The sequence below is a fragment of the Scardinius erythrophthalmus genome, assembly GCF_964197995.2.
Source record: "Scardinius erythrophthalmus genome assembly, chromosome: 7".
Classification (NCBI taxonomy): Eukaryota; Metazoa; Chordata; class Actinopteri; order Cypriniformes; family Leuciscidae; genus Scardinius; species Scardinius erythrophthalmus.
This window is the reverse complement of record NC_138227.1, coordinates 4,430,329-4,449,466: the sequence shown is the minus strand read 5'-3', so window position 1 is coordinate 4,449,466 and position 19,138 is coordinate 4,430,329. Positions and strand designations below refer to the sequence as shown.

The 19,138-nt window shown below is 36.8% G+C and overlaps 1 protein-coding gene across 3 annotated transcripts in view; it reads left to right on the top strand.

The window, feature by feature from the left end:
* Positions 1–19,138, top strand: part of clcn2b (chloride channel, voltage-sensitive 2b) — an 85,066-nt gene that overhangs the window by 6,393 nt on the left and 59,535 nt on the right. For all 3 annotated transcript variants that reach the window (XM_081371561.1, XM_081371560.1, XM_081371559.1), the window contains exon 2: positions 18,672–18,819. In XM_081371561.1, the coding sequence (XP_081227687.1) occupies positions 18,672–18,819 (148 nt within the window). The remainder of the gene's footprint in view (positions 1–18,671; positions 18,820–19,138) is intronic.

Here is a 19,138-nt window from a genome sequence, read left to right as displayed (position 1 = left end):
TCCGGGTCATCCGGACCCATCCGTCCGGTTGTATTTTCACCGCTATGACCAGGATTCAAACGGGCATTTCTGGCATGGGAGGTGGGAGCGCTAACAAAGACTTTAAGACTGCAGCTTCTAGCATCAGTCATTAGTTGGTCTCTGTTACACTCACCCCCCTAAACCTCACTCCCATCCGGGTCACGGCACCAATGTAGCCCCTCCGGTTCTTTTCACACCGCTCCTAGCGGGATTCAAACCGTTATTTCCAACATGGGAAGAGGGCACGCTAACAATGACTTTTAAAGCCCGCAGCCTCTTTCATCAGTCGCTAGCTGGTCTCTGTTAAACTCTTCTAAACCTAAATCTATCCGGGTCATGGCACCACGGCATTTTTTTTTATAAATCTGCATACATTTATAGGCAGTAAACAAATGCTACCATGATGTACAAATGTGTAATTTTAATAATATTTTTTTTCTGCCTCACTCTAATGAGTTATTTATAAATGTGCGTAACTGTCATGAAAACAGTGTTGCAGTGCAAAAGAAAACTCTTGATGGTCCTCAATGGTGGTGTAATGTTGCTAAAGCAGAATATTTTCTTATTTCTTTTGGTGTTGGACTGAGATTCAGCTGCAAACCTCTCCAGGAAAATGTGTCAAGTAGAACATTTGTTGTTTTGAGGAAACTTGATATTTTTATGTGTAATTATACATCAGACACTTTCTGGCACTGTTTCTTGTAATTTGATATTGTTTGACGCTTTCTGTGTTTTCAGGCTCAGACAATATTTTCTGTTGACTATCCGTCCGTCCGTCCGTGTGTGTGTGTTTCTCGCAATGTTTTTTCTCCATTTCTGTCACCTGATGGAGTTTGGGTTCCTTGCCACGGTCGCCTTTGGCCGCTTAGTTGAGGTCTTAGGGTGTGTTCACACTTTTGGTTGGGTTAAAATGAACACTCTTGCGATTTCTCCGTTAGTGCGGTTCATTTCAATGAGTGTGAATGCTGCCCTCCGAGTCCGAACCAAACGGGGACCGAGACTCTGAGAAGATGGGTGTTGGTCCGTTTCCAGATGAACTCTGTTGCAGTTTGCGTGTAAAATGAACGAAACACAGCGTTCTTTGAGTTCTCAGCTGGTAAAAATACCATCATATGTACACACAGACAATGAGCACATTTAACGCACAGCATTATTTTGAATGTTCTGTCGCAATAAATGCCGTTTTTTGTTTCATATCATTAGGTTAAGGCTTAAAGGTGACAGTGTGACCAACTAGCGAACCAGGACAAAATGTATCACTTTTTTTTTTGGTCGTGACCAAAAGAACCAAGAGAACTGAACTACAAGTGTGATAACTCCCTAAAGGAAGCTTAATATCAAGCAATATTACTGATTTAATATTACAAAACTTGAACTGAGTTGATCTGAATAAAGACACTGTCTTCTGTAGAGCTGCCATTGAGCTTCTGTTGCTGAATTGAATTTGTTTCATAATAAATTAAATTTAAAGTTATTAAACCGAACCGAATTGAGCTGAATAATGACGCTATTATCTTTTTAGAGCCGCTTTATAGCAGAGTTTGTCTCATATTTGAAGTTTGCATCGATTACTTTCCCGTTTGTTTCTGTAAAGCTGCTTTGAAACTATTTCTGTTATATAAAGCGCTATAAAAATAAAGGTGATTTGACCTGACAAAGCTGCTAATCTGAATACATTTGTGTGATATCCCGTAAACACAAAGATTCTCACGTAATTTGATCTGGTGCAACACACACACACACACACACACACACACACACACACACACACACACACACACACACGTCTTTGTTTATAGTTCTCACTGAACACCTGCAAACAGCCTCTGGCTGTAATTTCTCTCTATCTTTGGCTCTTTCTCAATTTCCTGCAGTTGAGAATGCCCTCTTCCGTGTGTGTGTGTGTGTGTGTGTGTGTGAGAGAGAGAGTGGGATAAAAACAGCTTTCTTCTGGACCGTGTCCAGAGCTGCTCCATCAATCTTTAGATGTTTCTATTGGGCCAGTGGGCTGATGTGAACGTGGTCGTCATGGATACGTGTTCTTTTGTAGAGTGAGAAATACTGTACCAATCCAGCTCTCTCTCTCTCTCTCTCTCTCTCTCTCTCTCTCTCTCTCTCTCTCTCTCTGTTGTCTGGGAGTGAAAGATTCACATCTTTCCTTTATTCATTCATTCACTCCATCTCTCACGGGAACCATGATGAAAAGACAGAGACGGCACACACACACACACACACACACACACACACACACACACACACACACACACACACACACACACACACACACACACACACACACACACACACACACACACACACACACACACACACACACACACACACACACAGATACAGATAGTTCTCTCAGGTGTGTGTCTCTGGGTGTGAGATTTAATGAGGGTGTTTTTCCCAGTACACCACTGAAATAAATGTGTGTATGCCAGGATTTGCCTAAATGTCCCTAAAACTACAGTAAAATCTAAAATCAGCACTCTTGAAAAAAAAAAGTTCAATGTGGTTCTATATAGAATTCAAGGGTTCTTGACTCAGTTTTAAAGAACTCTTTATGCCAAAATGTCCTAAATGATTACATAATACTTTCATGTTTGACAGGTTATTTAAGTTGTTTTCTAGAGATACAGCATGTACGAGCGGATTAATTATTGTTTAATTACAATTAAAAATGAATCGCAACAAACATAATAAATCAAAACTAAATCCATCCAATGTTCCCATGATGGAACCCTTGAAGATTCTGTTTAGAACCTTTTCCTCTCAGAGAGAACTTTGTGAAGAGACAGAGACCGAACACACACACACACACAAATTGAATTTGAATTGAATTCAAATTCAAATTCAAATTCAAATTCAATTCAGTTCAATTCAAGAGCAGCAGAGAAGCAAAACAGATTAATACATCCAGTTAATAATGTGTTAATGAACATGTTCAGAGGTGTGTGTGAAGGTTTAGAGGTGGAGGATAGAAACTGTCAGTGCAACACACATGCTGGATTTGAACGCGTTTAGGTTTAGACCTCATTAATGTTGTTCGTCTTACGATATCATTGACATTTTGACATCATTCAAGATAAAAAATATAAATCACTTATATTTTGCTTAAAGAAAGTAAAGCTGTTTTAGCTGTTTGTGGACTATTTTTGAACTATATTTGGATTTTTTGCCTATTTTGATGACAAAAAGTTATTGTCATCAATGTAATTTGTCTAGATGTGTTTTATGGATTCCCATTTTTCTCAACTGATTTTCTCAAAGTGATTTTCAGTACAGTATTTTTTTTTTTTTTTTACTTTTTGTATTCGTATCAATACAAATTTAAAGATATACTTATACAATATATAGATATAGAAACATACTATATATACACTCTCCTAAAGGATTATTAGGAACACCTGTTCAATTTCTCATTAATGCAATTATCGAATCAACCAATCACATGGCAGTTGCTTCAATGCATTTAGGGGTGTGGTCCTGGTCAAGACAATCTCCTGAACTCCAAACTGAATGTCAGAATGGGAAAGAAAGGTGATTTAAGCAATTTTGAGCGTGGCATGGTTGTTGGTGCCAGACGGGCCGGTCTGAGTATTTCACAATCTGCTCAGTTACTGGGATTTTCACGCACAACCATTTCTAGGGTTTACAAAGAATGGTGTGAAAAGGGAAAAACATCCAGTATGTGGCAGTCCTGTGGGCGAAAATGCCTTGTTGATGCTAGAGGTCAGAGGAGAATGGGCCGACTGATTCAAGCTGATAGAAGAGCAACTTTGACTGAAATAACCACTCGTTACAACCGAGGTATGCAGCAAAGCATTTGTGAAGCCACAACACGCACAACCTTGAGGCGGATGGGATTTTTAAAAGAGTCCCTTATGCTATTATTAAATATTTTTACAATTTAAAATAGCAGTTTTCTATGTGAATATATTGTAAAGTGTAATTTATACCTGTGATTCAAAGCTGAATTTTCAGCATCATTACTCCAGTCTTTACAGCATTTATTTGAAATAGAAAACAGCAGTTATTTAAAATATTAGAAATATTTCGTAACAACGTATAAAGGCCTTTACTGTAACTTTTGATCAATTTAATGAGTCCTTTCTGAATAAAGTTTTAATTTCTTTAAAAAAAAATGTATTATTATTATTATTATTATTTTTATTGTCCAAAAATAATTATACATCATCAGTTTGCCTAAAATAATGGTGACACTTTCAAAAGATCTCATTTGCATTATCGAGCATAAAATTAATAATTAACAGTTTTTACAGCATTTAGTAATATCTGTTCATTGTTTGTTCATGTTGGTTCAAAGTGCATTGACAAATATAATACAACTTTTGATTCTAAAATGTATTAGTTAATGTTGAAATGAACATTAATATTCTGCAGCACTAATGTTGGTGCAATCGAACAAATCAGACCTTACTGTAAAGTGTTTTGTAATTTGTGTCCTCCTAATAGTTTGTACTATATTGTAACTATTATAAAAGCATTTTAGGTTGTGTTATATTATGACTGTAATTTGTCCGCTGTGACTCGTGTTTAATAACCTCATGCATGCATATAAAGGGATTTTGATGCCGTTCTCCAAAAACACACACTGAATCTCAGCTTGGCTAAGTTGAAGTTGGCGTGGATGTAAACAGTGCCGTGTTTGGAGGAAACGTCTCATTGTGTTCAATGTAAATGTGTCTCTTACTGCATGTTGAGATGTTAAATGTAACCAAAGATTTTCCACAACAGAAACAATGTCCTTGTTTGCTGAAAACACCAGTGTGTGTCCCGACACCAAACCCTGATCGCCTCGTCTGTGAACCCTTTCCAGTAGTCCAGCTCATAAACTCAAGGCTTTAAACTCTTGGTGATTGTTAGTGATGTGTATTTTTAGTAGCAAAGTTATTTATTTTATTATTTATTCCATGCATGTTCATTGCAATGCATTGCAATCATTTTAGTATGCATGTTTGTTTGTTTGTCAAAAATCAGCAAAGTATAGTGTTTTTATTAGGGTGTAAAGATACAGCGGTCTTTAAATGATTCAGTTAAAATTAAAAGTTTCTTAAGGGAATTTTTTTTTAATCTAATGCTATAAATTTAGGGAGCCCTTACTTGCACATTACTATAATATTGAAGGTTAAACAACTGAGCCAAAACTATTAGCCTAAATTCAGTTGCTATTTATTTTTAGATATTAATAATCAACACTCAGTTTAATTTTTTTTATTAATAATTATAAAAAATAATTGTTTTTACTTCAATTCGTTGTTGAAATAGGCTTATCATTCAGGGTACTGTCATTGTCGTGACAGATATTTTAAACATAGCCTACATTAAATAATCAAGACATCATTAAAGGGGTGGTTGATTATGATTTGACTTCTCTAACTTTAGTTAGTGTGTAATGTTGCTGTTTGATCATAAACAACATCTGCAAAGTTACGACGCTCAAAGTTCAAAGCAAAGGGAGATATTTAAAGAAATCGCTTTTTAAGGACTACAACAAACGGCTGGTAGAGACTACACCACATTCCTCCCGGGTTAGTGACATCACCAACCCTAGAATTTACATAAACCCCGCCCCCTGAACACGAGTTATAGATTATCAAGACAGAATATGCTAATCAATGACTAGAAGATAACTACACATAAGCTTCATAAATTCATCAAATAACCGTTCAGAAATGTCCTGTTGCTTCTACATGTTGTCACTTCTTCTTGAGTCTCTCCATCATTGTCTGACTCCGGTTTGAACATAAAAGGCTAAAAGTTTTAGAAATGTTCAGTGCGTGTGTGTGTGAGGTAAAAGGACACAAGCTGTTGAAGCTCCGCCCCCTGTGCCGGGAGCAGCGGCTCATTTGCATTTAAAGGAACACGCACAAAAACTGTGCGTTTTTGCTCACCCTCAAAAAGTGACAATTTTAACATGCTATATAAAAATATCTGTGGGGTGTTTTGAGCTAAAACTTCACACACACACACTCTGGGGACATCAGAGACTTATTTTACATCTTGTGAAAATGGCATTATACCACCCCTTTAACAGGTTAAATAAAATAGAGAAAGTTAATTTCACTAGCTGATTAACAAGCTGTGGAAACAGAATGACTTGCCTGAGGTAAATGTAATGCTATGTTGGATATTGTTAACAAGCTGTTTTACTGTCTCTCCGCCGTCGAAACTCTGATTGGGCGATTACATGAGAAATAATACGTTTCAGTAAGTTGTACTGTATGCCTTCAGATGTTCATTCATCTTTATTAGGAAGAGATGGCACCTATATAGTGATTCGTCACGCCAAATTAAAGAGCGTCAAAACGGCATTTATTGTTTGAATTTCATGATAAAATGGACATAATTTGAAAAATGACACTTTGTTTCTTATCGAAAGTAACAAAACGTGGAGCTGATTGCGATTAATAGTGGTTAGGCTCGCTGTATTCGTCATATAGGTACACAGACACGTGAAAATTCACGGGTCGAATACATGTCGTTACACCCCTAATTACTATTTAATCAAAATGTCAAGGAAGAAAAATTAGTTTTGTGACGTAAGATAAAGTGAGTTCAACCTCAACAATAGGCTAGGGCTGGACGGGGCGTGTTCGAGAGTATCGCGATGTACCGTGGGTACGCCACAGATGTAGTAACATTTATATCCTCCCTGAAACTGCTTATTAGTGGTTACAAAAGTTAAGTTAAGTTGTTTCACACGCCTTGGACTGTAGGTACACACTCTCACCTGTGTTTGTGAACATGTTGCGTCACTGAAGGACTGAGTTCTGAGAAGAGGAGGCGTGGGTTCAGTGAAAGTGTTCAGGAGATTTCACAGGAATCACAACGCTTGATAACCTCTGGAAAACTGTCTGCATTCCTCTGTAATCCGCTGTGAGACACACACACACACACACACACACACACACACACACAGTTAATACTCGGACACAAAAGCAAGCGTCCAGTGTCTTTAGAAAGAACAGATTTAATCAGCGATTTGGATTAGCCTGGATGCAAGAATTGCAGTCTTGCAATAAGACAAAACCAGAGCTTAACTAGCTGTTAACTGTAGAGTTATAGATGTCATAATAGAGTAGTGTCCGATATTATCCGTGTGTGTGTGTGTGTGTGTTTGTTGTGCAGCGCTGCAGATGTTGTCTGTCTCACACATCTGTCTGTCTCTCCGGCCGGTCGCTGTCTAATAATAATCTGTTTTATTTGTTCCTGGAAGCTGATTGGTTCTTTTCATCTCATAGCTCCGCCCACAACCACGTTTATTAGCTCACAGATCATATTCTAGTATAAATTTTCAAAAAAAAAAAAAAAAAATTGTGTATTATATATAATTAGCATTCATTTTACAATACTTAATTTTTTTATTAACTTTAAAGTTTTAACTCTATAGTTAATTTGATAAATTGTGTAATATTTGCACTTTGAAGTTATAACTTTAAATTTAGTTAAAAAACAAATTACACACATATTTGCATTCGTGTTACCATACTTTACAATACTTACATTTTTTAATTAACTTTAAAAAAGTTACCATACTTAAATTTTTTTAAAACAATTTGAACTTTAAATTTGATAAGTATTATTTTTATACATTTTCCCATACTTTACAATATTTTTTCGTGTTACCATACAAATTTTTAAACAATTTGCATATGTGTGTGTGTGTGTTTAAGTCTCTGCGTCTGGCCTGAGACCCAGGAGGAGTTTCTGCCTGGTTTTGTATGGAGGCTTTAGTGTTATTGTTGTGTAATTGTGTTTTTTTGTTCTTTTTGTATTGTTTTGGCTTCAGAGAATGTTCTTGTTCCTCAAGCTTTTATTAAGACACAGATATGAAACCAAATCCTGAGATTTATGTGTTCTCTCTCTCACACACACTCACACTCGCACTCTCACGCACACACACACACACACACACACACACACACACACACACACACACACACACACACACACACACACACACACACACACACACACACACACACACACACACAGTCTAAATTGTTTCAGTGTTAATGGAGAATTATCTCGTCACGTGTGAAGAAACAAAGTTAATTCCTGTTAATTCCCTAAATTTCAGACAGAAGTCAATTGTGTGTGTGTGTGTGTGTGTGTGTGCGTGTGTGTTTGTGTGTGTGTGTGTGTGTGTGTGTCTTGCATAACTATATTTTTACCTTTGTTTATTTTTATCAGTGCTCCCATCAACTTGTTATCATCCTTTATCTTTTATCTTTTATCTTTTTATATTTTTCCCCTCCTGTTCTTTTCCATCCTACCATTTTAAGTTCACATGAATGTGTGTGTTTGTGTGTGTGCGAGTGTGTGCGTGAGTGTGCGTGAGTGTGCGTGTGCGTGCGAGTGTGTGTGTGTGTGTGTGTGTGTGTGCGTGCGAGAGTGTGTGAGTGTGTATATGTGTTAGTATGTGTGTGTGTGTGAGTGTGTGTATGTGTTAGTGTGTGTGTGTGTGTATGTGTGTGTGTGTGTGTGTGTGTGTGTGTGTGTGTGTGTGTGTGTGTGTGTGTGTGTGTGTGTGTGTTGGAGTGCTGTCAGCACATCATGGTTCCAGCTTTTCCATCTCTTTCTGAATAGTAAATGTTGTGTTACTGTAAGTCCGCTACAGAAACTGATCTCAGACACACACACACTCAGCGCTCCTCTGTCAGTTTATTGGCATAACAAAAACTATTTGTATTTGTATGGAAGCTTGTGTCTGCCGTGAATGAAAATGTATTTAAGTAAGAAATGAAGATAATTGTGGGTTTATATCTTAAGTCAGGAGTGCGACATATAAAGTTGCAATTCTGACTTTTTTTCTCTCTCGCAATTCAGAGTTTATAACCAGTTTATAACTTGGTGTAAGGAAGCTTTTATAGTATTACAGCAGTAAACAAGTAACATTAACATAATTTGACAAAAACTAGTTTCTTTTAGTGTAAATCTAGTGTAAATTATAAAATCGAATAACTGATGCCAACCTTTAATATTACAACCCATTTCTGCATAATCACATTTACATTGCATACGCAGAATAAAGGGGCGGGGCCTGGCTGAGTTAGTAGTGTGTTAAACTGGCGGTTATGGAAAGGGGTGGGGCATTTCCCAAACACACTCGAAGCTCTCGACCAATCACAACACACTGATCCAGCTGACCAATCAGAGCACAGTGTGCTTTTCAGAAGGAGGGGCTTCATAGAGACAGGAAGTAAACAGAGCGTTACTGACAGACTGGGAAGAGAGGAGCTGCAACAATGGAGAATATGGGAAAAATAATCAACATTCAAGCAGGAAAACATGTTCTAGTAGAGGACAAAAACTACATCAAGACTATATAGACGGGCATAATAGATCCCCATTAATATGTCCTGTTAAATTCGATTTAAATTAATCAGATATCATGTTACTCATTGAACGATTCCTCGTTCTTCCCTGTTTCTTGTGTTTCTCTGCTCTCTCTCTCACACACACACACACACACACACACACACACACACACACACACACACACACACACACACATACACACACACACACACACACACACACACACACACACACTGTTGCAGTATTGTCACAGCTGTAACACTCACCCTGGACATGATGTACTGTGCCATTCACCACAGGACAACACACACACTTTAGGACAGACTCCCTCTGTGTGTGTGTGTGTGTGTGTGTGTGTGTGTGTGTGTGTCTGTGAGTGAGTGAGTGAGTGTGTGTGTGTGTCTGTGTACGAGTGTGTTTGTTTGTGTGCGTGCGAGTGTGTGTGTGTGCGGTGTGCAAGTGTGCGAGTGTGTGTGTGCAAGTTTGCAAGTGTGTCTGTGTGTGTGTGTGTGTGTGTGTGTGTGTGTGGTGGCACTGAATGGTGTCACAGTAATGCATCTGAGCACGTGCAGAAGGAACAGCTCACTTTGTGTTCGGTCGCCCACAGAGATGGACCACAAACACCTCTGTCTCTCTCTCTCACACACACACACACTTCACAGAGATGGGATGCAGCGACTGGAAAGAGAGATGGATGGAGAGATGCAGCTGTGGCTTTCACACTGTTAGCATAATTGTGACACTGTCAGAGTTCAAATCCCATCCATCTCTCTCTCCGTCAGCGATCACTCGAGCTCACGCCAATAACCATAACTATGATGATAACTATATTAGCGTCCACATCAGCGATCATTTTTAGCATCTTACTGTAGTTGTTGCTAAATATAATAACTCGCTCAGATAAGAGAATGAAACCAAACCCAGATATTGTTTGTAGGGAATTTTTGTTTTGTTTGTTTGTTTGATCAGTTGTGATCAGTCTCTCTTCAGCGCCCCCTGTGGCCGTGTGAGGAATTACACTACACAACTCTTCTCTTCTCTGTCTTTTAGGAGGTCGTTCCGACATGTCTTTCCTTCTGCTGTCGTTCTTCCTGTCGTTCTTCTCTCTCGCTTTGTTCGTGTCTCCCACTCACTGAAAAATTAAAATTCTTCTCACACTGCAGGATGAATAAACCTACTGTTACACAGCCAAACATCTCTCTCTCTCTCTCTCTCTCTCTCTCTCTCTCTCTCTCTCTCTCTCTGCTTCTGCCTTTCTGTCTCTCTACATGTGTCCATCTGTATTTGTTTCGCTTGTATATCTTGCTTTTCTCTCGTTCTAATTAATCTTTTCTTCCTCGCCCTGGTTTATATGTACACTTTCCTCTTTGAGCGAGTTCAGCACTAACAGCTCATACTGTGTGTGTTTGCTCATTCCTAAATGTGCCACTCGAAGGAATGTGTCTGAATTTCCGTGGATGTGTTTGGTAATAAACTGTTCCTACACACACACACACACGTTCGGTGACCCGTTGAGGAGGTGCGTCAGGTTAAGCTGACTTCAGACCGTTTGCTGTCTGTGATGGATTGAGGTTGAATTCGCTGACTTATTAAGGGCAGAATTTGACTCTTTGAATCTCTTTCTGCACGGAGACACACACACACACACACACACACACACACACACACACACACACACACACACACACTCAAATTGAATTGCAAAGTACTTGGCACTTATTGCCGTGATTGTTTTCAATACAATATTGCCATTCAATAGACTCACCTAAAGAATTACAAGCATAAACAACTAAATAAAAAGGAGTAGAATAAACACAACACTGAACATTAAGAATTCTCTCTTATTCTGTTGTTTGTTGTATTACATAATATATAAACATACTAGAGCTGATCACGATTCTGAACAGACCACTAAACATGTTAATTTACTAGAGGTTCTGACAAAATGTTAATTTCTGCAGTCTATTTAAAACGTTTAATTTAATTTGAATGAAATATTTAAAAAAATAAATCTCTTGAACGAATGATTCAATGACTCACTCATAAATATTACTGGATGAATCAGTGTGTTTGAACAAATGTCTTGAGTGAATGATTCAATGACTCACTCATAAATATTACTGGATGAATCAGTGTGTTTGAACAAATCTCTTGAATTAATGATTCAATGACTCACTCATTAATACTTTAATTGTTTTGTTACTGGATGAATCAGTGTTTTTGAACAAATCTCTTGAACGAATGATTCAATGACTCACTCATAAAGATTCACTTATTTTGTTACTGGATGAATCAGCATTTTTTTAACAAATCTCTTGAGTGAATGATTCAATGACTCACTCATAAATACTTCTTTTATTACTGGATGAATCAGTGTTTTTGAACAAATCCCTTGAATGAAAGATTCAACGACTCACTCATAAAGACTTTGATTGTTTCGTTACTGGATGAATCAGTGTGTTTGAACAAATCTCTTGAATTAATGATTCAATGACTCACTCATTAATACTTCATTTGTTTCATTACTGGATGAATCAGTGTTTTTGAACAAATCTCTTGAACGAATGATTCAATGACTCATAAATACTTCTTTCATTACTGGATGAATCAGTGTGTTTGAACAAATCCCTTGAATGAAAGATTCAACGACTCACTCATAAAGACTTCACTTGTTTCATTACTGGATGAATCAGTGTGTTTGAACAAATCTCTTGAATTAATGATTCAATGACTCACTCATTAATACTTCACTTGTTTCATTACTGGATGAATCAGCGTTTTTGAACGAATCTCATGAGTGAATGATTCATTGACACACATTTTTAACAGTCACTTGTCGCCACCTACTGGTGTAACGATGTAATGATACACTCGTTATTTGAAACGTTAAAGTCACTTTCAAAAGGATTTCCTCTATTTCGATCTCTGCTGTAGATATCCGTGTTTTTATCCAAATTATAAACTTTTATCCCAGTACTTTTGAATATTTGTGACAGATTTAACGATACTGTGTGGTTGAAAAGACTGTTTGTGAAGCGTGATGTCTACACATCCCGGTGTGATTTTGCCGAAGGTTTAATAGACAGATGAATCGTTGTCAATCAGGAATGAAATCGAATGGGTGTTTGAGTCGAGATCGCGATCTTTTAATGATTAATCGTGCAGCTCTAATATATACACACCTATACAAAATTTTTCCACCGATAGCCGATCATTCAGAATGATATCTGACGATACTGATAGTTTGATTTCAAGGGGAAACAATCTCTCCCCATTAATGCAGTAAACTACACAGGGAATGCTCTCGTTTGGTGCATCACTATAACATTAGGCTGCGTTTACACAAAATCAGATTTTTTTTCTTGCATCTGACACAGATTGGAATTTGTTGCATGTGTAAACACACAAATCCGCATGTGATCTGTTCTGAGCCCCTTCCTTTGAAATCAGATGCAGTATATCTGGACATCTGATCGAAATATCCGATATCTGGACATCTGATCGAAATATCCGATATCTGGACATCTGATCGAAATATCCGATATCTGGACATCCGATATCTGGACATCTGATCTAAATATCCGATCTGATCTAAATAACCGATATCTGGACATCTGATCTAAATATCTGATATCTGGACATCTGATCTAAATAACCGATATCTGGACATCTGATCTAAATATCCGATATCTGGACATCTGATCTAAATATCTGATATCTGGACATCTGATCGAAATATCCGATATCTGGACATCTGATCGAAATATCCGATATCTGGACATCTGATCGAAATATCCGATATCTGGACATCTGATCGAAATATCCGATATCTGGACATCTGATCGAAATATCCGATATCTGGACATCTGATCGAAATATCCGATATCTGGACATCCGATATCTGGACATCTGATCTAAATATCCGATCTGATCTAAATATCTGATACCTGGACATCTGATCTAAATATCCGATCTGATCTAAATATCTGATATCTGGACATCTGATCTAAATATCTGATATCTGGACATCTGATCGAAATATCTGATATCTGGACATCTGATCTAAATAACCGATATCTGGACATCTGATCTAAATAACCGATATCTGGACATCTGATCTAAATATCTGATATCTGGACATCTGATCGAAATATCCGATATCTGGACATCTGATCGAAATATCCGATATCTGGACATCTGATCGAAATATCCGATATCTGGACATCTGATCGAAATATCCGATATCTGGACATCCGATATCTGGTCATCTGATCTAAATATCCGATCTGATCTAAATATCCGATATCTGGACATCTGATCTAAATATCTGATATCTGGACATCTGATCTAAATAACCGATATCTGGACATCTGATCTAAATATCTGATATCTGATCTAAATATCTGATATCTAGACATCTGATCGAAATATCCGATATCTGGACATCTGATCGAAATATCCGATATCTGGACATCTGATCGAAATATCCGATATCTGGACATCTGATCGAAATATCCGATAGCTGGAAATCCGATATCTGGACATCTGATCTAAATATCCGATCTGATCTAAATATCCGATATCTGGACATCTGATCGAAATATCCGATATCTGGACATCTGATCGAAATATCCGATATCTGGACATCTGATCTAAATATCTGATATCTGGACATCTGATCGAAATATCCGATATCTGGACATCCGATCTAAATATCTGATATCTGGACATCTGATCTAAATATCTGATATCTGGACATCTGATCTAAATATCCGATATCTGGACATCCGATCTAAATATCTGATATCTGGACATCCGATCTAAATATCTGATATCTGGACATCTGATCTAAATATCTGATATCTGGACATCTGATCTAAATATCCGATATCTGGACATCTGATCGAAATATCCGATATCTGGACATCTGATCGAAATATCCGATATCTGGACATCTGATCGAAATATCCGATATCTGGACATCTGATCGAAATATCCGATATCTGGACATCTGATCGAAATATCCGATATCTGGACATCTGATCGAAATATCCGATATCTGGACATCTGATCTAAATATCCGATATCTGGACATCTGATCGAAATATCCGATATCTGGACATCCGATCTAAATATCTGATATCTGGACATCTGATCTAAATATCTGATATCTGGACATCTGATCTAAATATCCGATATCTGGACATCCGATCTAAATATCTGATATCTGGACATCTGATCTAAATATCTGATATCTGGACATCTGATCTAAATATCTGATATCTGGACATCTGATCTAAATATCCGATATCTGGACATCCGATCTAAATATCTGATATCTGGACATCTGATCGAAATATCCGATATCTGGACATCCGATCTAAATATCTGATATCTGGACATCTGATCTAAATATCTGATATCTGGACATCTGATCTAAATATCCGATATCTGGACATCTGATCTAAATATCCGATATCTGGACATCTGATCGAAATATCCGATATCTGGACATCCGATCGAAATATCTGATATCTGGACATCTGATCTAAATATCTGATATCTGGACATCTGATCGAAATATCCGATATCTGGACATCTGATCGAAATATCCGATATCTGGACATCTGATCGAAATATCCGATATCTGGACATCTGATCTAAATATCTGATATCTGGACATCTGATCGAAATATCCGATATCTGGACATCCGATCTAAATATCTGATATCTGGACATCTGATCTAAATATCTGATATCTGGACATCTGATCTAAATATCCGATATCTGGACATCTGATCGAAATATCCGATATCTGGACATCTGATCGAAATATCCGATATCTGGACATCTGACCTGCGTCTAAACATGACAAATCAGATTCCCCTGGGAATGCTTTTATGAGGTAGAAATGTTAAATATTGGTAAGTGATCGCGCACAAACTCAACTGGGCAAACCCGGCCCTACTTCACACTAACTTTAAGATCCATGTGGGAATTGTCTTTATTGGTTAAATTGCAATAAAATAAAAATTTTCGGATTATTTTTCTGCAACGTAAGAACTATTCGTACAGCTGCACATGCAAAAACTGTATTATATTATATAATAAGTGTATATACAGAATAGTAAACTACATTATTAAGCGCAAACTTATGGAGGTTTCAATTTACCTTGACTTCCCTTAATTTAATTAATTCATTTATTAATTTTGATTAAAGTCAAGCCATGCCGCGGCGACACGTTTGCCCACAAAGAAAGCTGTATAATGTAGTGTTATGAAGCAGACGTGCGTGTGTGAGGTAGGAACTTTGCCGCCTCTACTTCACACTTTAAGATGCATCTGATCATTTTGTTTATTGGTAAAATTGCACTAAAAATAGCATGCACAAGCATGTTTTCTGATTTATTTTGTAATGTAAAAAAATGTGCATGCAACCACTCGTACAGCTGCAAATGCAAATTATGTATTATATAATAAGTGTATGTCACAGAATAGTAAACTACGTGATTTAGCACAAAATTATAGGAGAATAAAAGAAAATTATCGCAAAACTATTATTGGTTTTTCAATTTCCCTTGACTTCCCTTGATTTTAATTCATAATAATAGATTAATTGATTCATTTCTAAACACATAATGTATATAGAAAATATACCATATACAACAGAATAGAATAGAAGTGAAATAAACTGCACATTCAGTAAGTCTCTGTTTTACCTCTCTCTCTCTCTCTCTCTCTCTCTCTCTCTCTCTCTCTCTCTCTCTCTCTCTCTCTCTCTCTCTCTCTCTCTCTCTCTCTCTCTCTCTCTCTCTCTCTCTCTCTCTCTCTCTCTCTCTCTCTCTCTCTCTCTCTCTCTCTCTCTCTCTCTCTCTCTCTCTCTCTCTCTCTCTCTCTCTCTCTCTCTCTCTCTCTCTCTCCCTCTCCCTCTCTCTCTCTCTCCCTCTGATCTCTAACACGAGTGTTTTCAGAAGTTGCTACTTTAAGTGTTGTTCTTGTGTTTTGGTTAAAAACACTGTTCCTCGGGGTCAGTCGGGTCGGGGTCACGAGTCTGGTTTGTCCGGCTGCATTTAGGACGCATAACTGCACGCACACACACACGCACGCACGCAAACACACACACGATAATCATAGCTTTCCACTTCTCCGGGACTTTGTTGTTGCTGCATGTTTGTATGGTTTATTGTGTCTGTTTTTAGGTCCGCGCCTTTATAACTTCATGCTTTTGAAGATTTTTTTTAGTTTATGTCGATCTTGATGTGGGTCATGTGACCTTGTGAACACTTTATAAACCAACAAAAACTCTGTTGAACTCTTTCAACTTTCTGTCCGTTTCTCTCGCTGTAATAAACACTCTAGACTGATGAACTACATTTTAAAGTGATTATTATTTTGCATCTGTTCCAGTGTCACGTCAAGGACAAGTGTGTGTCCGTCTCCTGTTTTCCCATCAGTGTGTGTATGAGGGTGATGTAGTGCTCTAGAAACTCTGAGGAATGTGTTTGTGTATTTAAAAAAAAAAGAAAAAAACAATAATAATATATAAAATAAATAATAATCATAAATGTTTCTTGAGCATCAGATCATCATATTAGAGTGATTCCTGAAGGATCATGTGACACTGAAGACTGGAGTAATGATGCTGAAAATTCAGCTTTGATCACAGGAATAAATTACAGTTTAATATATATTCACATAGAGAACAGATGATTTTAAAATTTATATATATTATATATATTTCACAATTTTTACTGTGTTTGTGGTCAAATAAGTGCAGTCTTGCTGAGCAGAATAGAGTCTTTCAGAAACATTGGTAAATCTCATTGACCTTTGACCTCTGTGTGACTTTAGGTCAGTCAGTCTTCCTGCAGGGCTTTAAAGCGAGATGATTGACAGCTGAAACCAGCTGATGATGCGCTGCTCCATCAGATCATAACACTTCCGATCTTCCAAACATTAGATTCCACCTTTTCAGCAGGGCAGGGAATTCTGGGAAAACACTTCCTGTCTCCTGTATGGAATGCTGACAGAGCAACACACACGCACGCACACACAGAAACTCACACACACACGCACACACACACAGAAACTCACACACACACACACACACACACACACACACTGGGTTGGTAAGTTTATCAGGTGTCATTAAAGCACCTGAACTGAAACAAAAGAGGTGAAATTTGTGTGGAAACATTAAGAGGGAAGTTGTGTTTCTAACAGATACGAGTGTGTGTGTGTGTGTGTGTGTGTGTGTGTGTGTGTGTGTGTGTGTGTGTGTGTGTGTGTGTGTGTGTGTGTGTGTGTCGGGCACAAAGAAACCTGTTTCTGAAGAAGACTAATATGATAGCTGCCCTTTGACCTTCGGCCTTTTGGGTGTGTGTGGAAATTTAGAGCTCTGGAGGTCAGAGACATAAAAAATAGAAAATCTAAATCAGCAGAACAAAGAGTGCGCAAACATCGTCTTTCCACTACTCTATAATCACATACATTATACACACACTTTATTATACATTTTGTATATATGTATATGTGTGTGTGTGTGTGTGTGTGTGTGTGTGTGTGTGTGTGTGTTTGTTTTGTGTGTGTATATATATATATATATATATATATATATATATATATATATATATATGAAATAAGTATTACATTTATTTAAATATATTATATATATAATATTATATATATTTGTATATATATATATTCTTTTAAATTTTATTTATATAAAATAAATTTGTATATATACACAGATATATAATATATATATATATATATATACACATATATAATATATATATATATATTTATATATTTATTTATTTATTTTATATATTTTCTGTATGTTTATATAATTTTATATATAAATAAGAAATCTTATATTTAATGCATTTGTATATGTGTATGTCTTTGTGTCCCTGAGTTTACAATGTGATTTACTGTGTGTATTATATATATATATATATATATGAAATAAGTATTACATTTATTGAAAAACAAAAATATACATATGTATATATGTGTATATATGCATACAAATTTTATATATATATATATATATATATATATATATATATATATATATATATATATATATATATATATATATATATATTCTTTTTTTATTTTTAAATTTATAAAATATATATTTGCATATTTATTTATTTTATATATTTTCTGTATGTGTTTATATAATTTTATATATAAATAAGAAATCTTATATTTCATACATTTGTATACGTGTATGTCTTTGTGTCCCTGAGTTTACAGTGTGTGTGTGTGTGTGTGTGTGTGTGTGTGTGTAGATGTATGGCCGCTACACTCAGGAACTGGGTGTTTATGCGAAAGAAGAGGCGGCTCGACTCCGAGAGGACAGTCGTCAGCGTCGCTCTGACCGAAGCCCGTCGCTCAAACTCCTCGAGTACGAGAAGGGAAGATGCGTCAAGTGTCGAAGTGAGTGAGTTCACGTTTACACTGATAACACACACACATTCTTCACACACGGCGCTGTCAGTCATGGCTGTTGCTATAGCAACTAACACTTTAACCCTCTGGTGCTCTTCGCGTGTCGGTTAAAAAGTACAGAAAGTTTGTTTTAATTTCATTGAAGTTAATGGACTATATTGTAGTTTTTTTATTTAATATTTAGTATTTTTAGGGGATTTTATGGTACTAAATTATATTTACGCTGTATTTATAATCCATTTATTCACTTTTTGAGCATAGACCTGAACATTACATTTCCAACTTAAACTGTGGTAAATCTTGAACG